This window comes from Bombina bombina, chromosome 8 (genome assembly GCF_027579735.1).
Source record: "Bombina bombina isolate aBomBom1 chromosome 8, aBomBom1.pri, whole genome shotgun sequence".
NCBI classification, from domain to species: domain Eukaryota; kingdom Metazoa; phylum Chordata; class Amphibia; order Anura; family Bombinatoridae; genus Bombina; species Bombina bombina.
Genome location: NC_069506.1, coordinates 254,715,196 through 254,740,338, shown reverse-complemented (window position 1 = coordinate 254,740,338; position 25,143 = coordinate 254,715,196). Strand labels below are relative to the sequence as shown.

At 37.9% G+C, this 25,143-nt stretch overlaps 1 protein-coding gene across 2 annotated transcripts in view; it reads left to right on the top strand.

Annotated features, from left to right (window-relative positions):
* Positions 1-25,143, top strand: part of MAG (myelin associated glycoprotein) — a 245,553-nt gene that overhangs the window by 174,740 nt on the left and 45,670 nt on the right. For both annotated transcript variants that reach the window (XM_053691254.1, XM_053691255.1), the window contains exon 7: positions 20,848-21,108. In XM_053691254.1, the coding sequence (XP_053547229.1) occupies positions 20,848-21,108 (261 nt within the window). The remainder of the gene's footprint in view (positions 1-20,847; positions 21,109-25,143) is intronic.

Below are 25,143 nucleotides of genomic sequence, written 5' to 3'. Positions count from 1 at the left end.
GTGCTTCCAAATCGTCTCCTCCTCCTCTCTGTCTCCGCATCTGAACTTTCCCCCTCTTCTTCTTCTCTTCTAGCAGGCACCCACGTGACATCGACCGACACATCATCATCAACCGCTTCACTTGTATCTGAAACATCAAGAAAGGAAGCAGCAGCGGGTACAACATCACCATCATCATCACACCGTACCTCCATGTCGGTAATGCTGCCTGACTGAGACTGATCACTATTATCTACATCCTCTGTCAATGATGGTTGCGCATCACTCATTTCTTCCAAATGATGTGTCAATAACTCCTGTGACAGATCAAGTGAAGCGGCTGTGGTGCTAGTGTTGGTGGTGGCGACAGGCGGCGGAGTGTCACTGGTCACTTGAGACCTGCCCAAAGCACAGCTGGACTTAGATGGTGCGTCAAGGTTAGGAGGACTAGCAGTGGAAGCTGAAGAAGATTGGGTTTCCTGTGTTAGCCATTCAACTAGGTCCTCCTCAGAAGTTTTTGCATCCCCCTGGCACTCGGCATCTGAACAATGTGCATATTTGTAGGGTCTAAAGGAATCACAGCACCACGACCACGACCACGGAACCTGCGGGGTGGCCTGCCTCTGCCTGTCATTTTTTTTTAAATGGACACTAACAATACTATTACACCAATTGAGTGGTGGCACTGTGAAAGTGGGCACAGTATACGCTGTGAGACTGACAACAACAAAAAAGACAGATGTTTTAAAAATCACAAATTGTTAATTTTTTGAAATATTACTAGTACTGTGGCAACAAATATGATTGTTTGGCACTATTTGGCAAATGAGCCTGTCTGGCACACACGCTGGGAGAAAGGAAACTGCAATTCAATGGCACTAGGAGACTGAAGAATCACAGTCAAAACAGTTATGATTAACAAAAATTCCAATCCTGTTACAATAAATATGAGTGGTGGCACTAATTGGCTAGTTGGGACTGGCACACAGGCAGGCAGGCAGGAAGAAAATGCAATTCAAGGGCACTAGTAGACTGCAGATTGACAGTCAAAACAGTGTTGATTGACAAATTTTGCAATACTGTTAAAAGAAATATGATTGCTAGCACTAATTGGATAGTTGGGCCTGGCACACAGGCTGGCAGGCAGTAGAAAAGTGCAATTCAATGGCACAAGCAAAATGAGGATTAAGATCAACCATCAAGATTTTTTTAATTTTAATTAGTAACTATACTGTGACAAAATATTTGGATTGGTGTAAATAGTTGGCAAGACGGCCTGGCACAAAAGGATGGCAGGCAGGAGGGAGATGCAATTCAAGGACACTAGGAGACTGATTACTGACAGTCTAAACAGTGATGATTGACAATTTTTGCAATAATGTTAACAGAAATATGATTGCTGACAACAATTGGCTAGGTGGGCCTGGCTCACAGCAGGCTGCAAGGCAGGAGGAAAGTGCTATTCAATGGCACCAGCAAACTGACGATTCAAATCACATCAACTATTACCAAAAATTTTAATTTTTAATTATTAGAATACTGTCACAACAAATATGATTGGTGTAAATATTTTTTAAGTAGGCCTGGCACACAGGCTTGGAAGGCTGTATAAAAGTGCAATTCAAAGGCACGAGCAAACTGAGGGTTAAGATTATCAACAATAAAGATTTTTTTAATTGTAATTAGTAACTATACTGTGACAAAATATTTGGATTGGTGTAAATAGTTGGCAAGACGGCCTGGCACAAAAGGATGGCAGGCAGGAGGGAAATGCAATTCAAGGACACTAGGAGACTGATTACTGACAGTCTAAACAGTGATGATTGACAATTTTTGCAATACTGTTAACAGAAATATGATTGCTGACAACAATTGGCTAGGTGGGCCTGGCTCACAGCAGGCTGCAAGGCAGGAGGAAAGTGCTATTCAATGGCACCAGCAAACTGAGGATTCAAATCACAGCAACTATTACCAAAAATTTTAATTTTTAATTATTAGAATACTGTCACAACAAATATGATTGGTGTAAATATTTTTTAAGTAGGCCTGGCACACAGGCTTGGAAGGCTGTAGAAAAGTGAAATTCAAAGGCACGAGCAAACTGAGGATTAAGATCATCAACAATAAAGATTTTTTTAATTGTAATTAGTAACTATACTGTGACAAAAATTTTGGATTGGTGTAAATAGTTGGCAAGACGGCCTGGCACAAAAGGATGGCAGGCAGGAGGGAGATGCAATTCAAGGAAACTAGGAGACTGATTACTGACAGTCTAAACAGTGATGATTGACAATTTTTGCAATACTGTTAACAGAAATATGATTGCTGACAACAATTGGCTAGGTGGGCCTGGCTCACAGCAGGCTGCAAGGCAGGAGGAAATTGCTATTCAATGGCACCAGCAAACTGACGATTCAAATCACAGCAACTATTACCAAAAATTTTAATTTTTAATTATTAGAATACTGTCACAACAAATATGATTGGTGTAAATATTTTTTAAGTAGGCCTGGCACACAGGCTTGGAAGGCTGTAGAAAAGTGCAATTCAAAGGCACGAGCAAACTGAGGGTTAAGATCATCAACAATAAAGATTTTTTTAATTGTAATTAGTAACTATACTGTGACAAAAAATTTGGATTGGTGTAAATAGTTGGCAAGACGGCCTGGCACAAAAGGATGGCAGGCAGGAGGGAGATGCAATTCAAGGACACTAGGAGACTGATTACTGACAGTCTAAACAGTGATGATTGACAATTTTTGCAATACTGTTAACAGAAATATGATTGGTGACAACAATTGGCTAGGTGGGCCTGGCTCACAGCAGGCTGCAAGGCAGGAGGAAAGTGCTATTCAATGGCACCAGCAAACTGAGGATTCAAATCACAGCAACTATTACCAAAAATTTTAATTTTTAATTATTAGAATACTGTCACAACAAATATGATTGGTGTAAATATTTTTTAAGTAGGCCTGGCACACAGGCTTGGAAGGCTGTAGAAAAGTGCAATTCAAAGGCACGAGCAAACAGGGTTAAGATCAACACTAAAAAATTTTTTTTATTTAAATTAATAACTATACTGTCTGACTGTGACAACAATTATGATTGGTGTAAATAGTTGGCTAGACGGCCTGGCACAAAAGGCTGGCAGTGGCAGGCAGGAGGTAAATGAAATTCAATGGCCCTAGGAGACTGAATATTTGCAGTCCAAAAAATTATGTTTTTTTTATTTTTATTACTGTTACAAGAATTGTGATTGGTGCCACTAATTGTCTACTTGGGCCTGGCAGACAGGCTGGCAGATACCGTGGATGGTAGGTAGGGCAGTAATTTAACACAGTATGCTGTGTAAGTGACAAAAACACAGGACTGATAGAAAATTAAGTTACATTACACTAGCAAAATATTTTAAAATTTTAGATTTTAATATTAAAATTATGTTAAGAAGTGCAATGCACATATGACTCTATGAGTGGTCGCACTGGCTGGCTGCTACGTAGGGCAGCAATTATAACAACAGTATGCTGTGTAAGTCAGATAGACAGTTAGACACAGGCCTGATAGAAAATACAATTAGATTACACTAGCATAATGATTTAAAGACTTTTTTTTGGAAATTTTAAGAAAAAGGTTAAGCACATACATATGAGTCGTGGCTGATAGCCTTGGAAGGGCAGCTATTAAAAACAGTAGGCTATGTATGTCGGATACACACACGCCTGATAGAAAATACTATTAGATTACACTAGAAAAATGATTGAAATTATTTTTTGGGGGTGGAAATTAAAAAAAGGTTAAACACATATGAGTCGTGGCTCATAGACTAGGGAGGGCAGCAAGTAAACACAGTAGGCTCTCTATGTCAGCAAAACACACAGGCCGGATAGAAAATTAGATTTGATTACACTAGCAAACAAATTTAAACTTTTTTTTTTTTATATTAAAATTAAGGTGAAAGAAAAAGACTGAAAAAAAAGAGGTATATTAATGCTGAGTGAGCCTGACAGACACAGGCATGATAGTAAATGTAATTAGATTACACTAGAAAAATATTTTTTTGTGTTTTTTTTTTAAATTAAAAATAATGTTATAAACGGATATTAACACTGCTGGCTGCTGGCTGGCACAGAGCAATGAACCAGAGTATATGCTGTGTGACACTGGCCTGATAGAAAATGAAAAAAAATTACACTACAAAAATAATTATATTTTTGGGTTAGTTAAATTTAAACTAATGTTGTTAGGGAGATATCAGTGGTGGCAGTAGTCACAGCATATGCTGTGAGCCTTAAACACACAGCTGAAAGCCAGGCAAATGCTAATAAAAAAAATAGAAATAAAAAAAAAAAAACGGCACGAAATATAGCCCTAAAAAGGGTTTTTTGGGGTGCTGTCCTTCTGGACTGTAAATACACTAGCCTAGCTATGTTTTTCCTATGAATGTCAGGAGCAAAAACATAACACGTCCTATCATTAAAAAAGCAAGGTCGTTATGAGTCTAAAATGGCGGATTCCGAGTAGCTGGGAGTGTCTGTGAGGGAGTGTCTGATGTTGATTGGCTCTAATGTGTCAGGCGGCTGTGACATAAAGGGTCAAAGTTTCCACAATGATGACACATAGGGGCGGATCGAACATCGCCATGTGTTCGCCCACAAACGCGAACGCGAACAAGCTATGTTCGCTGTGAACCGTTCGCGGGCGAACAGTTCGGGACATCACTAATGATGGGCCCTCTAGGTGTATAGGCCCAGTCTAAATTGAGACCTTTGAGACCCTGTAGTTATACCACTGATTGTGAAGCCTGGCATGTGCCCTTTCAGTTTTTTCATTTTCATTTTTTTTTTTAAATGACAGGAAATGGGGGCAAAATAAATTAAAGTGAACAAATATGAAATGAAAGTTGTTTTACAGTACATATTTCTAACAATACAATTTTTATTATTTTTATTGTGCATTTTATTTATGATTTCTACATTGTACATTCAATTTAATTGTGCCTGCTAATTTTATTGTAATGTATAGATCTATTCTTCATATACAGGAATGTCATGCCCCTAAGGACCCAATGCATAATTAAGCATTTTACATTACAATTAAAGTGTTTACTGACCCTTTAAAAAAACTTTTTTTTTTATTCATGCTGAATTATAAGTTAACTGAAAAGTTATTATCTCAGAATGTTTTATGTCTTTTTAAGTAACAAAAAACAAAACAAAAAAACAGACAGGCAGAAAACTAGGCAGCATGGGGCATTTGTAATGTTGTGCTCTTAAAGGGATATCATACACTAGATTTTTCTTTTTCATAAATGTTTTGTAGATGATCCATTTATATAGCTCATCTGGGTGTTTTTGTAAAAATGTATAGTTTTGCTTATTTTTAAATAACTTTCAGCTAAATTACAAGTTTTGTGTTATGGTGCGGTACGGCTATACCACTGAAAAATTGGCCATTGCGCGTGGAATGGCAGGTCTACCGTATTACAAAAAAAAAAACTAACACTAACCCCAGAAAATCTACTCATGGTTCCTGATGTCCGGACATCCATCTTCATCTAGGTGGCGAGAAGTCTTCATCCAGGCGGCGACATCTTCATCCATCGCGGGGGCATCTTCTTTCTTCATCCCGGTGGCGTGGAACTGCGGAGCATATTTGCCAGTGGCGCGGACATCCAGAATGGAGGATCCTCTTTATACAGTCACCGCCGTACACTGAAACTTAAATACAAGTTACCCATTTAAATATGGGGTACCTTGCATTCCTATTGGTAGACATTTTCAAATCAGCCAATAGGATTAGAGCTACTGAAATATATACATATACTGATAGATGCTCCGTGCCTCCACAGCTCCGCGCCACCGGGATGAAGATAGGAGATGCCCCCGCGATGGATGAAGATGTCACCACCTGGATGAAGACTTCTCACCACCTGGATGAAGATGGATGTCCAGACTTCAGGAACTGTAAATAGATTTTCTGGGGTTAGTGTTAATTTATTTTTATTTTTTTATTTAAAATAGTAATGTTAGTTTAATTTATAGTTTAAACTTAGTTTTTTTTTATTTCACAGGTAAGTCTTTATTTATTTAAAGATAGTTATATTGTAAGTTTAATTTAAAGTTTAATTTAAAGTTAGGGGGTGTTAGGTTTATGGGTTAATAGTTTAATTTATTGTGTTGCGATGTGGGGGGCTAGCAGTTTAGGGGTTAATAGCTTTAGTTTATTAGTACCAATGTGAGGGTCAGCAGTTTATGGGTTAATAGGTTTAGTTTATTAGTACAGATGTGGGGGAGGGGCGGCAGTTTAGGGGTTAATAGGTTTAGTTTATTAGTACTGATGTGGGGGGCCGACGGTTTAGGGGTTAATCATTTTATTCAGTGTATGTGATGTTGGGGAGCGGCGGATTAGGGGTGTTTAGACATAAGGTTTATGTTAGGATGTTAGGTTTAAATGTAGCCTTCTTTTCCCCATAGACATCAATGGGGTTGCGTTACGGCGATCTCCATTCTGCGATCGCAGGTGTTAGTTTTTTCTAATACTTTCTCCCCATTGATGTCTATGGGGGAAAGCGTGCACGAGCACGTAAACTCAGCTCTTGGCTTTGGTGAGGTATGGAGCTTATTGCACCATAACGCACAGCACAAGGACGTTTTTCAGTAACTTGTAATGGCAGCACTATGGAAAGTGCGCTAACGCAATTTTTTTTGCGTTATTTACGCACCCGGTTTAGCGCACAACTTGTAATCTAGGTGTAAGTGCTGATTTTCAGACTCCTAACCAAGACTTAAAGTTTTAGATGTTTACAGACTCCAGATTGCTTCTGTTTGTATAATGGGTCTTTTCATATGCAGGAGGTTCTGCTATCCACCCCTTTCAGTGGGTGTCCCAGGCTTAGCTCATTAACAGTGTTGAAGTGGGAACTTCTAAGTAAGTTTTTAAAAGGTTTTACACTGGATTTTTATATCTGTGCATATTATTCTTTATAGTAATGTCTATTACATGCAGATACATGACAATTGGTGTATACTGGCCCTTTAACCTTCTGTTTATAGTTGTCAGTGCTTGGGTTAATTTGTAAGAAGAAACAATAAGCACACACACATTTTATGTAATATCTTAGATTTACCAACAATCCCAATTGGAGCATATGCAAAAGCATATGTTAGAAAATGAAAAATTGAGATAATGTTTAGAATAAATATATGTCAATATTTCATGAGATACTAATTAAAATATTCTGGAAAGCTTAAGTCTAAGAATAGACATTGGCACCAGATTAATTAACTGCTGTGAGACTGACAACTTAAAATAATGTACATACAGTGATGTATTTACCAAAATAAATTCTCAGGATGATTCTACAAACTTTAAGAATGTCCACTAGATGGCACTAGTGTTGTGCCATAACTGTTAAACGCAATACAGAAAATGTTTTTATCAATAGGTCATTTTAGGATAAGGCTTTCTTTTCCCATAATAGACTGGCTGGCTCCAGAAACCGATGAGCTTGACCTTTATATAGAAACATAGAATTTGACGGTAGATAAGAACCAAAAAGGCCCATCAAGTCTACCCATATTACATGTTACTTTTTCCTTAGGCTAGCCTTATGCATGTCCCAGGCATTTTTAAATTCCTTTACAGTCTTTGTGTTTACCACCTCAAATGGAAGTTTATTCCATGAATCCACCACCCTTTCTGTAAAAAAATGCTTCCTCAAATTTCTCCGGAATCTGCTACCCTCTAACTTTAGATTGTGACCCCTTGTTTTGGCATTTATTTTTTTGTGAAAAATGCTTTCAGCTTCTTTTATAGCTTAGAATGTGCTGATCTTAAAAGTATTTTATATAGTTATTTATATAGTTTTAGATATTAGTACTTTTTTTTATACAAAACAACTTTACATAACAGCTACAACCTAGTTTAGGATTTTTCAGTGTTAGTTTTTTTTTATTTTGGGGGGTTTGGTGGGTGGGGGGTTTTACTGTTAGAGGGGGGACTTAGTATTTTTGTTAAGGAAAAGAGCTGATGGCTCTAGGGCACTGCCCTACAAAAAGGCCCTTTTAAGGGCTATTGGTAATTTAGTATTAGATTAGGGGGTTTTTATTTTGGGGGGGTCTTTTTTTATTTTGATAGGGATTAGGTATAATTTTTTTATTTTTGATAATTTTGTTTTTTATTTTCTGTAATTTTTTTTATTTTTAAAGTAATGTTAGTTTATTTATTTTAATTGCAATTTTGTTTTATTTTAATTTATTTAATGGGGTTAATTTAGGGGGTGTTAGGTTAGGGGGCATATGCCTAGATTACAAGTTTTGTCGGTAAAGTCCTGCGGTGCTAACGAGGCGTTTTTTTCCAGCGCATCCTTAAGCCAACGCTGGTATTACGAGTTGTCTGAATGGCTGCGTTAGCCTCAGAAAAGGGAGCGTTGAGACAAATTTAGCTCCACTTCAACTCTCAATACCAGCGTTGCCTACGGTAGAGGTAAGCTGGAAAAATGTGCCCCATTGTATCCATAGGATACAATGGGGCTGAGTTGGCTGAAAAATACCTAACACCTGCAAAAAAGCAGCGTCCAGCTCCTAACGCAGCCCCATTGTTTCCTATGGGAAAATAAAAAATATGTCTGCACCTAACACCCTAACATGAACCCCGAGTCTAAACACCCCTAACCTTACACTTATTAACCCCTAATCTGCCGTCCCCGCTATCGCAGACACCTGCATTTTATTATTAAGCCCTAATCTGCAACTCCGGACACCGCCGCAACCTACATTATCCCTATGAACCCCTAATCTGCTGCCCCTAACATCGCCGACACCTATATTATATTTATTAACCCCTAATCTGCTGCCCCCAATGTCGCCGCCACCTACCTACACTTATTAACCCCTAATCTTCCGACCGGACATCCCCGCCACTATAATAAATTTATTAATCCCTAAACCGCCGCACTCCCGCCTCGCAAACACTATAATAAATTGTATTAACCCCTAATCTGCCCTCCCTAACATTGCCGCCACCTACCTACAATTATTAACCCCTAATCTGCCACCCCCAACGTCGCCGCTACCATAATAAAGTTATGAACCCCTAAACCTAAGTCTAACCCTAACCCTAACACCCCCTAAGTTAAATATATTTAAATTAAACGAAATAAATTTACTATAATGAAAAAAATTATTCCTATTTAAAACTAAATACTTACCTATAAAATAAACCCTAATATAGCTACAATATAACTAATAGTTACATTGTAGCTATTTTAGGATTTATATTTATTTTACAGGCAACTTTGTATTTATTTTAACTAGGTACAATAGCTACAATTATCTAAACTAAAATACAATTAAATAAACTAAACTATAATACAAAAAAAAACAAACACTAATTTACAGAAAATAAAAAAAATTACAAGAAGTTTAAACTAATTACACCTAATCTAAGCCCCCTAATAAAATAAAAAATCCCCCCAAAATAATAAAATGCCCTACCCTATCCAAAATTACAAAGTAATCAGCTCTTTTACCAGCCCTTAAAATGGCTTTTTTTGTGGGGCATTGCCCCAAAGTAATCAGCTCTTTTACATGTAAATAAAAATACAATACCCCCCCAACACACAACCCACCACCCACACACCCCTACTCTAAACCCACCCGATCCCCCCTTAAAAAAACCTAACACTAACCCCCTGAAGATCTCCCTACCTTGAGTTGTCTTCACCCAGCCGAGCCGAATTCTTCATCCAAGCGGGGCAGAAGAGGTCCTCCATCCGGTTGAAGTCGTTATCCAAGCGGGGCAAAAGAGGTCTTCCATCTGGTTGAAGTCTTTATCCAAGCGGGGCAGAAGAGGTCTTCCATCCAATTAAAGTCTTCATCCAAGCAGCATCTTCTATCTTCATCCATCCAGAGCTGAGCGGCAGCATCCTGAAGACCTCCGACGTGGAACACCCATCCTGGCCGACGACTGAACGTTCCATTAAATGACGTCATCCAAGATGGCGTCCCTCGAATTCCGATTGGCTGATAGGATTCTATCAGCCAATCGGAATTAAGGTAGGAAAAATCCGATTGGTTGTTCCAATCAGCCAATCGGATTGACCTTGCATTCTATTGGCTGATCGTAACAGCCAATAGAATGCGAGGTCAATCCGATTGGCTGATTGGATCAGCCAATCGGATTGAACTTCAATCTGATTGGCTGATTGAGTCAGCCAATCAGATTTTTCCTACCTTAATTCCGACTGGATGATAGAATCCTATCAGCAAATCGGAATTCGAGGGACACCATCTTGGATGACGTCATTTAAAGGAACCTTCATTCGTCGTTCAGTCGTCGGCCAGGATGGATGTTCCGTGTCGGAGGTCTTCAGGATGCTGCCGCTCCGGATGGATGAAGATAGAAGATGCCGCTTGGATGAAGACTTCAATCGGATGGAAGACCTGTTCTGCCCCGCTTGGATAAAGACTTCAACCGGATGGAGGACCTCTTCTGCCCCGCTTGGATGAAGAATTCGGCTCGGCTGGGTGAAGATGACTCAAGGTAGGAAATCTTCAGGGGGTTAGTGTTAGTTTTTTTTTAAGGGGGGATCGTTAGATTTTAGAGTAGGGGTGTGAGGGTGGTGGGTTGTAATGTTTGGGGGGGTATTGTATTTTTATTTACAGGTAAAAGAGCTGATTACTTTGGGGCAATGACCCACAAAAAGCCATTTTAGGGCTGGTAAAAGAGCTGATTACTTTGTAATTTTGGATAGGGTAGGGCATTTTATTATTTTGGGGGGATTTTTTTATTTTATTAGGGGGCTTAGATTAGGTGTAATTAGTTTAAACTTCTTGTAATTTTTTATTTTCTGTAATTTAGTGTTTTTTTTGTATTATAGTTTAGTTTATTTAATTGTATTTTAGTTTAGATAATTGTAGTTCATTTATTTAATTAATTTATTGATAGTGTAGTGTTCGGTGTAATTGTAACTTAGGTTAGGATTTATTTTACAGGTAATTTTGTAATTATTTTAACTAGGTAGTTATTAAATAGTTAATAACTATTTAATAACTTTTGTACCTAGTTAAAATAAATACAAAGTTGTCTGTAAAATAAATATAAATCCTAAAATAGCTACATTGTAACTATTAGTTATATTGTATCAATATTAGGGTTTATTTTATAGGTAAGTATTTAGTTTTAAATAGGAATAATTTTTTTCATTATAGTAAATTTATTTAGTTTAATATAAATTATATTTAACTTAGGGGGGTGTTAGGGTTAGACTTAGGTTTAGGGGTTCATAACTTTATTATAGTAGCAGCGACATTGGGGGTGGCAGATTAGGGGTTAATAATTGTAGGTCGGTGGCAGCAATGCTAGGGAGGGCAGATTAGGGGCTAATACAATTTATTATAGTGTTTGCGAGGCGGGAGTGCAGCGGTTTAGGGGTTAATACATTTATTATAGTGGCGGGGATGTCCGGTCGGAAGATTAGGGGTTAATAAGTGTAGGTAGGTGGCGGCGATGTTGGGGACAGCAGATTAGGGGCTAATAAATATAATATAGGTGTCAGCGATGTTAGGGGTAGCAGATTAGGGGTTCATAGGGATAATGTAGGTGGTGCGATGTCTGGTCGGAAGATTAGGGGTTAAAAATTTATAATATAGTGTTTGCGATGTGGGTGGGCCTCGGTTTAGGGGTTAATAGGTAGTTTATGGGTGTTAGTGTACTTTTAGCACTGTATTTAAGAGCTTTATGTTCTGGCGTTAGCCCATAAAGCTCTTAACTACTGACTTTTTTTGCGGTTGGAGTCTTGGAGGTAGAGGCTCTACCGCTCACTTCTTCCAAGACTCGTAATACCAGTGTTAGCCAAATCCCATAGAAAAGATAGGATACGTAATTGACGTAAGGGGATTTGTGGTAGCCTCGAGTCGCGGAAAAAAAGTGAGCGGTAAGCCTCTACCTGTCAGACTCGTAATACCAGCTTTAGATAAAAAGCAGCGTTAGGACCCCCTAACGCTGCTTTTTAAGGCTAATGCAGAACTCGTAATCTAGGCGATAGTATTTAGTTATTTGCATTGTGGGCTTTGGCGGTTTAGGGGTTAATAGATTTATCAGCATTGTGTTGTGTGGGTTTGGCGGATTAGGGGTTAATACTTTTATTAGGTAGATCGCGATGTGGGTGAATTGCGGATTAGGGGTTAATAGTTAAATTAGGCATATTGCGTTGTGGGGGTTGTCGGTTTAGGGGTTAATATATTTATTATTAGTTCCAATGTGGGTTTGATGGCGGATATAGGGGTTTTTATGTCGGGTTTATTTTTGGGAGGCGGGTTAGACTTATACGGGAGATTTTATGTTTTTTTTTAATTTTCTTAGGTGCCGGCAGTTTCTAAAGTGCCGTAAGTCACTGGCAACTCCAGAAATTTGTATTTACAATAATTTCTGGACATCGCTAGTTTATCCGACTTATGGCACTGCCGGCGGGGTTTATGTAATACCCCGATGTGCAAGGTGGAATTACGGGCAGCGCGTGCTTCAGTGCTTGCGCTGAAGCCTGCGCCGTATATGTAATCTCGCCCCATATTTGACAGATTTCATAATTAAATGATTAATTACAGCTATATTTTTAGCTCAGGTGATGGTTAGCATTTTTTTTTTTAGCAATAAAGTATTTTTAATTAAGGTATGTGCATTGTTTTTTTAGACATAATAATTCTATTACACACTTTTAGACTACTTTATAGTGTAAATATAACTTTTACATGCACTGGGAAACAAAATAATGAGTGTGACTCACTTTATTGCTATATTTGCTTTATTGCGGTGGTCTGCAACCAAAGCCGCAATATCTCTGAGATACAACTGTGTGTATATATATATATATATATGTATATATATGTGTATATATATATATATATATATATATATATATATATATATATATAAAAGGAGATTATATTCAGCGGTTAGAGGTTTGTGTGGATCTATTAGTAGGCACTTTATATATATATATATATATATATATATATATATATATATATATATATATATGTCTCTATCAAACAGTCCCGCACAAATATAAGGTGGATAGTCTTTGGAGCCGTAGTTGTCCACACAGTCCGCAGTACTGGTTCCTGAGTGCCCAAGAAGAACACGGCAGCTCGTCTGTTATGGAGCGATCCCCTCCGAAGTGAGGTCCCTCCCAAATGTCTAGAAAATTGTAGAAATAGACAAGCGCACAGAGGCACTCCTAGTGTAATACGTTTTTTACTTGAATATATATATATATATATAAACAAAGGAATTATCCGTGCTCACATGATTTTACCTCATTCACTATGAGGTATTTTTGCAGCACTGTGTTAGTGAAAGGTAACTCCTTAGTCTGGATTCCTCCTGTCTCCCTTGGAACGGTACAGGTTTTTACACAGTCCTTAGAGTTGATGTTCACTTGGTGCTGTGGAATTATGTTTTTGGGCTATAAGGGGTTAAAACGTCCTGCTGCTGTCTCAGCAGGAGTGCAGACTTATATTGCAGAAAGGAGTATACTAACACGTGTTATTTATATGTTTAAAAGAAACAGATATTTAATATACAGATAGGTTATAAAACATATATAAAAAACATATAATAATACATGAAGTGAACCAGAGATACAAAAAAACTTTATACTGGAGTCCATTAGGTTTATACTGCAAAATAATTATTTCTTATTTGAAGGGAAATACTACTTATAGAATACAGGCACAGCCATGGGCACTAAATTCACGCCCATTTTCGCCAACCTCTATATGGGGGCTTTTGAGGAAGACATGGTTTATAGTGGACCAGTCTTTAAGAATAAAAATGTAATATTTTGGTGGAGGTTCATCGATGATGTTCTTGATATCTGGGATGGTGAAGTGGAAACATGGAGTCCCTTTGTACAAGAGCTAAACAGTAATAGTATGAATTTAACATTTCAGAGCAGTGGCATAAAACATAGCAAAGTTATTTCCACAACTCAGACGATTCATAAAAATAAACCTTATTACATGTGCATCCCTTTACTTTGTGACTTAAACGGTGCACATATACAGAGCAGTGGCACTGTTGTCTTTATGACATCATATCCTTCAGCTTAGGGTGCACATATACAGATCAGTGGCACTGTTGTCTTTATGACGTCGTACCCTTCAGCTTAGGGTGCACATATACAGAGCAGTGGCACTGTTGTCTTTATGACGTCGTACCCTTCAGCTTAGGGTGCACATATACAGAGCAGTGGCACTGTTGTCTTTATGACGTCGTACCCTTCAGCTTAGGGTGCACATATACAGATCAGTGGCACTGTTGTCTTTATGACGTCATACCCTTCAGCTTAGGGTGCACATATACAGATCAGTGGCACTGTTGTCTTTATGACGTCATACCCTTCAGCTTAGGGTGCACATATACAGATCAGTGGCACTGTTGTCTTTATGACGTCATACCCTTCAGCTTAGGGTGCACATATACAGATCATTGGCACTGTTGTCTTTATGACATCGTACCCTTCAGCTTAGGGTGCACATATACAGATCAATGGCACTGTTGTCTTTATGACGTCGTACCCTTCAGCTTAGGGTGCACATATACAGATCAGTGGCACTGTTGTCTTTATGACATTGTACCCTTCATCGTAGGGTGCACATATGCAGATCAGTGGCACTGTTGTCTTTATGACGTCGTACCCTTCAGCTTAGGGTGCACATATACAGATCAGTGGCACTGTTGTCTTTATGACGTCGTACCCTTCAGCTTAGGGTGCACATATACAGAGCAGTGGCACTGTTGTCTTTATGACCTCGTACCCTTCAGCTTAGGGTGCACATATACAGAGCAGTGGCACTGTTGTCTTTATGACGTCGTACCCTTCAGCTTAGGGTGCACATATACAGATCAGTGGCACTGTTGTCTTTATGACGTCGTACCCTTCAGCTTAGGGTGCACATAAAATACGTACACAAGAGAAACCCAAACAGTACGGCCGTAAGCAACACTTGGCTCAAAATATGATAAAGGGCCCAAGTTACACACAGTCAATCCTCATTGTTACTCCATCGGTATTAGAGCAAAAGCGTAAGTAAAGAATAACTCACCACACCACTTCAAAGGTTCGAAGCAAATGCTCAGCCACTAGCGCTGCCAATTTCCTTCAGCTACTCCTGTGCCGCACACGAAGACGCCAGCTTCAAATTACGCGGCTCACAGGGTTTACGCTGAGTGGCTCGTTGGAAGGTGTGGGTTATGACGTACTCGGCAATCCACCAATCGTATGGGTTCTTTTCCGGGAAAGAAACTGCCGCTCGGGTCCGCTCCAATACACTAACACAGCTGATGAGTCGGATGACACTGGAATAGGAGATGCATAGAAAGAGGTTCCGACATCCATCAATTCTTTAAAAGTACAAAGTCTTTATTAGGGTATCTTTAAAACAGGAACACAGCAAACAAACGGTCAAGTGGACCTAGGCGCAGCACGCAGGCATACGCATTTCGGAAGTAAATTCCGTAGTCACAGCCTATGTGCTAAACCCCCACATCCAGTTTAAAAACCTAATAGGCAAATGTAATTGGTTAAAACAAAACAACGCCCTAGTGTCACTGACCAATAATATGAGATTATCAATTGAGAAATTCATATCTATTCTCTAAGAGAGCAACATAATAGCACCAATATCACACATAGCCTTATAAGAAATGTGTTAAAAGGGCAAGGAGATATGAGAACATAAACTAACAAAACACCTGATAGATAAATGGATAGAAAAGAGTATCAAACTGAATATATACATTCTGATATAGATAGCATGTTCGTGCTGCATATACATATAAGCAAAATATACAAAATATACAAAAAATAAACAAAAAAAAAATATATATATATACAACGATAGCATAGTAAATACAAATATGCATAGAATAGATACGCAAATAGGGCTGTACACATTTGTAGCGTCTACGATACAATGTTTACATAATAAGTACTAATCCCAAAATGTGATCATTAGAGAATATGCTATACCAGTACAATGTTGATAGTGAACAGATTATATGTTAACAACAGCACCTGTTCGGATGTAAACATGGAATATATGGAACAATGGTGACTGGTTGTGTGTAAAATTCATACACTTCATTGCAAAGCTTATCATATAGTGTAGAGCTAGATCAAATATGTTTAGCAACCTTTTAAATTTTAAGGTCTATTATAGACATCTGCATTTATTAGTACATAGAAGTCAAGTCTTAAATAATTATTAGGTGTATTTAGCACTGTATACACTGTCGAAATTACTAAAAGATAAATCTATGAACCCTATGTAACAGAGCTAAGGTAATGGCAGACCGGGCTAGAACACATACGATAGTTGACTTAATATATTTGAGTGTTAGTATTTAAGTTCTTATGCTTTAGATGGCAAAAAAGTGGACAGAGAATACTCACTCCCAGTGATTGATAATATCAAACCTGGAGTTAAGTCCATTTGGTAGCCTTGTATCTAAGGTGAATATCCAATATGCTTCCCTTCGTGCCAGAATAGTGTCAATGTCCCCACCCCTAGTTGGTCTGGTGATCTTCTCTATAGCCCACCATGAAAAATATTTGAGATCATTATTATGAAAAGCTCCAAAGTGCTGAACTATAGGTGTAGTTGCTCTATTCTGTTTGAATGATGATAGATGTTCACGCATTCTAGCATTGAGATCTCTAGAGGTGAGCCCTACATACTGGACATTGCAAAGGGAACATTCAATGAGGTATACGGCATATTCAGTAGTGCAGTTCATACAAGTGCCGATATCATAGGTTTTGTGAGTAACCTTGCTAGAGAAATTCTTTGTCACTTTGACATAATCACAAGGTTTACATTTTCGTCTGCCACATCTGTACATGCCAGTATGCCTTAACCAAGATCCCCCTCGCTAATCCTTTGATTTGAGTAATGTGGGTGCCAGGATATTACCCAAAGTTGGGCTCCTCCTGTATGAACATCTAATGCCATTTTTGACAGTGTTGATTAGTTTGTCGTCCGCAGAGAGGAGTGAAAAGTGCTTGCGGACAATTTTACAGATGTCATGATACTGTGCACTATGATTAGTAACAAAAGTTACACCTTTAAACACAGTCCCCTCAGTGGATTTCAAATGAAGAAGATCCTTCCTCTCTATGGCCAACTAGGGGTGGGGACATTGACACTATTCTGGCACGAAGGGAAGCATATTGGATATTCACCTTAGATACAAGGCTACCAAATGGACTTAACTCCAGGTTTGATATTATCAATCACTGGGAGTGAGTATTCTCTGTCCACTTTTTTGCCATCTAAAGCATAAGCACTTAAATACTAACACTCAAATATATTAAGTCAACTATCGTATGTGTTCTAGCCCGGTCTGCCATTACCTTAGCTCTGCTACATAGGGTTCATAGATTTATCTTTTAGTAATTTTGACAGTGTATACAGTGCTAAATACACCTAATAATTATTTAAGACTTGACTTCTATGTACTAATAAATGCAGATGTCTATAATAGACCTTAAAATTTAAAAGGTTGCTAAACATATTTGATCTAGCTCTACACTATATGATAAGCTTTGCAATGAAGTGTATGAATTTTACACACAACCAGTCACCATTGTTCCATATATTCCATGTTTACATCCCAACAGGTGCTGTTGTTAACATATAATCTGTTCACTATCAACATTGTACTGGTATAGCATATTCTCTAATGATCACATTTTGGGATTAGTACTTATTATGTAAACATTGTATCGTAGACGCTACAAATGTGTACAGCCCTATTTGCGTATCTATTCTATGCATATTTGTATTTACTATGCTATCGTTGTATATATATATTTTTTTTGTTTATTTTTTGTATATTTTGTATATTTTGCTTATATGTATATGCAGCACGAACAGGCTATCTATATCAGAATGTATATATTCAGTTTGATACTCTTTTCTATCCATTTATCTATCAGGTGTTTTGTTAGTTTATGTTCTCATATCTCCTTGCCCTTTTAACAATTTCTTATAAGGCTATGTGTGATATTGGTGCTATTATGTTGCTCTCTTAGAGAATAGATATGAATTTCTCAATTGATAATCTCATATTATTGGTCAGTGACACTAGGGCGTTGTTTTGTTTTAACCAATTACATTTGCCTATTAGGTTTTTAAACTGGATGTGGGGGTTTAGCACATAGGCTGTGACTACGGAATTTACTTCCGAAACGCGTATGCCTGCGTGCTGCGCCTAGGTCCACTTGACCGTTTGTTTGCTGTGTTCCTGTTTTAAAGATACCCTAATAAAGACTTTGTATTTTTAAAGAATTGATGGATGTCGGAACCTCTTTCTATGCATCTCCTATTCTAGGGTGCACATATACAGATCAGTGGCACTGTTGTCTTTATGACGTTGTACCCTTAAGCTTAGGGTGCACATATACAGATCAGTGGCACTGTTGTCTTTATGACGTCGTACCCTTCAGCTTAGGGTGCACATATACAGATCAGTGGCACTGTTGTCTTTATGACGTCGTACCCTTCAGCTTAGGGTGCACATATACAGATCAGTGGCACTGTTGTCTTTATGATGTTGTACCCTTAAGCTTAGGGTGCACATATACAGATCAGTGGCACTGTTGTCTTTATGACGTCGTACCCTTCAGCTTAGGGTGCACATATACAGATCAGTGGCACTGTTGTCTTTATGACGTCGTACCCTTCAGCTTAGGGTGCACATATACAGATCAGTGGCACTATTGTCTTTATGATGTCATACCCTTCAGCTTAGGGTGCACATATACAGATCAGTAGCACTGTTGTCTTTATGACGTCATATCCTTCAGCTTAGGGTGCACATATACAGATCAGTAGCACTGTTGTCTTTATGACGTCATACCCTTCAGCTTAGGGTGCACATATGCAGATCATTGGCACTGTTGTCTTTATGACGTTATACCCTTCAGCTTAGGTTGCACATATACAGATCAGTGGCACTGTTGTCTTTATGACGTCGGACCCTTCAGCTTAGGGTGCACATATACAGATCAGTGGCACTGTTGTCTTTATGACGTCGGACCCTTCAGCTTAGGGTGCACATATACAGATCATTGGCACTGTTGTCTTTATGACGTCGTACCCTTCAGTTTAGGGTGCACATATACAGAGCAGTGGCACTGTTGTCTTTATGACGTCGTACCCTTCAGCTTAGGGTGCACATATACAGAGCAGTAGCACTGTTGTCTTTATGACGTCATATTCTTCAGATTAGGGTGCACATATACAGAGCAGTGGCACTGTTGTCTTTATGACGTCGTACCCTTCAGCTTAGGGTGCACATATACAGAGCAGTGGCACTGTTGTCTTTATGACGTCGTACCCTTCAGCTTAGGGTGCACATATACAGAGCAGTGGCACTGTTGTCTTTATGACGTCGTACCCTTCAGCTTAGGGTGCACATATACAGAGCAGTGGCACTGTTGTCTTTATGACGTCGTACCCTTCAGCTTAGGGTGCACAATAAAGAGAAGGAGCTGTGCATTTTTGCATTGACTGCATTGCTCTATGTTATTCCTGAGAGCTTTTATAATATTTGTTATGTAACTTTTAAACAGTCTAAAAATACTGCAAAAATGTAAAGCTTGTTCTCTCTATTGTGTGAGCTTAAAGGACCAGTGAATACAGTAGATTTGCATAATCAACAAATGAACAATAAAAAGACAATACAATTGCACTTAAAGTGAGTAGTAGATTTTTTGTGACAAATTTCAAAGTTATGTATTTTTACACGCCTCCTGTATCATGTGACAGCCATCAGCCAATCACAAATGCATATATGTATAGTCTGTGAATTCTTGCACATGCTCAGTAGGAGCTAGTCACTCAAAAAGTGTAAATATAAAAAGACTGTGCACATTTGGTTAATGGAAGTAAATTGGAAAGATTTTTAAAATTGCATGCTCTATCTGAATAATGAAAGTTTAATTTGACTTGAGTGTCCCTTTAAACAAAGTGCCAGGTACAGCTGTTAAAAAGGTGGTAACATCATTAATCTGTGAATGTGCAACGCTTCAGTCACAGGGTGCAAGAATACATGCACTCCAAGATGGTGGTGCCCAGTATGAAGATGTGGAACATTACCATCCCCACCTGTTAAAGCTTAAAGGGACATTGTACACTGGATTTTTCTTTGCATAAATGTTTTGTAGAGGATCCATTTATATAGCCCATATGGAAGTGTTTTTGTAACAATGTATAGTTTTGCTTATTTTTTAATATCATTGTGATGATTTTCAGACTCCTAACCAAGCCCCACAGTGTCAGATGTATACACACATTTACAGACTTATGTTGGCTCCTGTTTATGTTATCTGTATTTTCATATTCAGGGAAGGGGGGGGGGGGATCTTCTCTTCTTGTTTTCCCAGCCCCTTTTAGTTTGGTGTCAAAGCCTAACCTCATCAACAGTGCTAAACTAGGAGCTTCTTAGTAAGTTGTTAAAAGGTTTTATACTGGATTTTAGATCAACATCTGTGCATATTATTCTTTATAGTAGTGTATATTATATGCAGTTATATGAAAATGAGTGTATACTGTCACTTTTGAATAATAGATACATCTTAAAAAAATTTAATTCATGAGATAGAATTTAATGTAAAGGCAAAGGCACAATGAATTCTAATTTTTTTTTTTTTTTTGTCCAATGCAAATTCTATAATATTCTGGAAATCTGATCATAGGGTTTTAACGTATACAGTTATATTTTACAAACAGGTCTCACTGTTTAGTGGATTCTGAGTGTGGTAAGCACTTTTTTTGACCACCTGACTTTAATATCTTACAGATGCCCCATGGAAGCCTTCAGTGAATGCGTCAGTCATAGCCATAGAGGGTGAGACCGTCACTATACAGTGCAACACTCAGGGAAACCCAGACCCCATCATCTCTATTGTGAAAGACAAGCAAGTGCTTAACTCTGTCATCTTTGAGAATGAGTTGGTGCTAGAAATCCCTGCAGTCTCCCATGAACATGATGGAGAGTATTGGTGTGTGGCTGAAAACCAATATGGACATAGTAACAGTTCTTTTAACCTCACAGTTGTTTGTAAGTATCCTTCATTTCTTTGTATGTTGAGTTATGGTACACATATAAGGGTAGAAATACTTGTGCAATGTTAAATGCTGACAGCGTATGCTACAGCGAATCATCTCCGCTCGACTTTCAATAAATCTACCCCATAGTCTTTCAGAGATATGCAATGTTTACATGGTATCACTAACCTCTTGAGTTTACTTGGGCATTGAACCTGCATCACCACAGAGGCTGTTCTTAGAATAATATCTAACTATGGGAAAAAAATCTCAACGTAAGAGAGAGAACTTTTATATTAAATTATACATGTACACACATACATTTAAACATTCTGGTATATACATAGCAAATATAGTTCTACAACTCAGAGGATACGTGGAATTAAACTTTATTAAATTTCCCTTAAAAATATAGAGAGGAAATTCAACACAAATATAAAAGGCAACATACCTAATTAATTTAGCTATACGACTCTGGTTCATTGACATACTGATTCCACCTCCACTCAAATTAATTACATCTACTAAGGTCCAAACAAGTTAACATTTTATATGCCATTCATAGTTCATCTAAAATGAGTAATTAAATAGAAGTCCCTACAAATTAACCATTAATTGAGTAGTGTCTAAAAAATAGTTCTAGTGAATAGATTTAAAAAAAATAATTAAAGTCTCAGAAAAAGAGATCATGATCACTACCTGCCTGTATGAAAATAAATATATATATATATATATATATATATATATATATTGCATTCTGTATGGCAGATTTTGACATGTGTAAAATATTTGCTCCCAGTAATGCATCTCATCTACATCAGTGTTAAAGCCTCTTGCTAACATAGTTCAAAATGTAAAAATTAAATTAATTTTTCTCCTGCTAACAATTCTACATCTATCACCCGCAGGGTCGTCTTTAATATTGACTGGACCCTGGGCAAACATTTTCTTGCCCCCCCCCCCCATGCAATTTCACTCTCCAACCCAAGATCCCAAAAAACAACTAAATTAATTTATTTTATAATTTTTTTTATATTATTTGCCCAGCAGTGGATGATCCACTGCTGGGCTAATCCGTTAAAAAAAATAAAAAAAATGGAATAAATGGCAATATATGAAACTGGACCTAAGCAGTACTAATAAGTAAATAAATATATAAATTCCTCCACTGTGGATTCATTTAATATGCTTTTGAATGTGATTCTGGTGTGAGGTTAGCTGGTTAAAGAGATTTAGGGCAGCCAACAGGAGCAAAGCAAGGTAAAGACTGAGGAGTATTTTTTTTTTTTTAGGACTCTTGGGCCCCTCAACAAAGACTGGGCCCTGGGCAGCTGCCCCTTATGCCCTGTGTTAAAGATGGCTCTGATCACCCCCACATGGTCTTCTATGAGTGTGTTCAATTATTTCAAAATGTCAACTGATTGCGTTTACTAATAAAATGTTTGACAATGCTTTACAAGGTTGCCTTGCAGACATTAAAATCACATTTTCTTAAAAATGAATGTTTATTAATCTCCGTAGTTGTCCCCCTCATGTATACAGTTAATCAAATAAATGTGTTGACCAACAATGCAGACTACACAATCCCATGCCTAATATGCTAACAATCAGTGTCCATCACTGTACGTTTAAATGCTTTGCATTTTAAACTACCATATTTATATTGGCTCTCACACTGTAGACAAGAGGAGTTAGGTAAGGGAACCAAAAGGTTTAGGGTTTATTTAGCACTCATCCCTAAAAATGTAGAAGTTAAAAAATTGAATTTTTAATAATAACCAATTTAAAAACAAGGAAATTCCTTGATAATGTACCCACACTAAAACTGTTCACCTAGCCCCCCTGTTTCCTGGCCGATAGCAGCTCCCTCGGCTTCAGGTGTCAGGGACTAGGGACAGTATTAAAACCAATAGTAAGTGCACAACAAAGTGCTTACTGTAAGCACAAACGCGTTTCGGCTGTGTTAATCAGCCTTTCTCAATGTGAACAAGTAAGCCGAGGCCCGGGTGCCACCCCTTTATATAGTGCTTGTAAAAAAGTTCACAGCCAATCCCTATCTCGCATTCACGTCCGCCCATTCAGTAACCAATGCAGAGCGGTATGTAGTAGGCGCGATTGCCATTTGCGGCGTGATTGGATCCAACAATTTTAGACGTACCAATCTTGAGTCAGCAGTGCTACAAGGGGGACCGGCCAGTCTATTAAGTATCGATCCTTTGTAAATACTCATCGTTGGATGTAATCAATTTCGTAAATCCCTTTTTGCGATCAGTTACTGCTTTATCTATAGATCGTTATGTTAGTATATTATGTCCATATGTATGATTGTTATGTACACATACATAGTCGTTATCTACCGGCTTAGGTGCTGCATGGCTAGATCAAAATCATGGTATTAAACCGATGTGGCAACCCCTGTGTTATGTCAGTATATCATGTCCCTATCAAGGATTGATATGTACACATACATGGTCGTTATCCAGCGGCTTCGGTGCTGCATGGTTAGATCCGGTCCATGTTATGGAACCTGTGTGGCAACCCCTATGTTATCTATTATGTGTTATCCTTCTATAGATATTTATTCATTCCTTAACGTATGGTCATTAAGAACATTATTCTCACTATGTTAGTTTAATACAGTATCCTTTCTGTTCAGCACGCTGTATAATACCTTGAAGTTCACCTTTATTCTGTACTGTGTGAGCTGTCAAAGTAGAGATTACTATTATCCTATTTCCCAAACATATTTCCTACCTCTCATTGTACCCCTTGGTTTGTTCCGAATTACCTGAGCATATACAGATTTATAATAAAACATAAGTTTTTTGTTTATTATCACATTGAAGCCCAATATACCTGGTTCGGAGTACAGGGTTTTACTTGGTTATACCTATGGTTCATTTTCTAAACTTACTATACATATTCTCCTATTCAAGTGTGGCTCATTTTATTGCATTAGTATGAAAATACATATACAATATAAAAGAAGCTCATTATGTGTAGTAAATGGTATGAATCATATTTTTGAGGGTAGTGATGTTAATCGGAGTCATTAGGAGTTGGATTCCAATTGGAACATTATAAGGGAGATGGTAATATGAACTTATTAAAAAATAGCACTACGGGCGGCACTTTAAAAATGTGTTATCCAGTGTTATTAATTTGAAGACAATTATTGATAAATACCTTTGTATGGTTTTGACTTACAGTATCATCAAATATACTTGTCTGTTATAATAGCTCCTGGATACATGCAACATTAAAGGTTGCTAGATAACACAAAAAGATGAATTTTAATCAGAGACTACCTATTTCTGATTCTTCTACCAGTATCACAGGAATACCCAATAATTGTTTGCTTCATTCATCCCATGTGGCATAACTGAGTTTAATTTGAATATCCAACCTGTTTCTTTTTGTAACAAAGCATTTTCGGTGTTGCCACCTCTGATGCCAGGTTTAACCCTTTCAATGCCCCAGCATTTAAAGGATGTAGTTTTGCCTGCATGATGTGACAGAAAATGTCTAGCTACACTAGTTAATTTTTTGCCTTCTTTTAGGTCCTTTTGGGCATTGCGTATGTTACATAAATGTTCTGTTATTCTTGTGCTCAATTTACGTGTCGTCATGCCTGTGTATATTAAATTACAGGAGCATGAAAGGCAGTAGATGACATTATCACTCTGGCAGTTAATGTGTGTTTTGATTTTCCATTTTTTTGAAAATCTGTCAGTTATAAATTCCTTTTTGCTCATAAATTGGCATGTTTTACAATGACCACATGGTGTGGAGCCTTGATAAATTGGTTTTTTATTCCTGTTTCTATCAAAGTGACTTTGAGATAAGCTGTCCTTGATATTTCTGGCACGTCTGAAGGTGAAAGAAGGCTTTTCAGGTAGTAATCCCTTTAACCTGTCTTTTCACTATTGAGCTTACAAGTTCACTTTGATTGTTATACGTAGAAATGAATCTTAGGTTATTTGTCTCTTGTACACATTTTTTGTTTTTGGGTATGAGAAGATCAGACCTATTTATTTTTAGGGCTTTC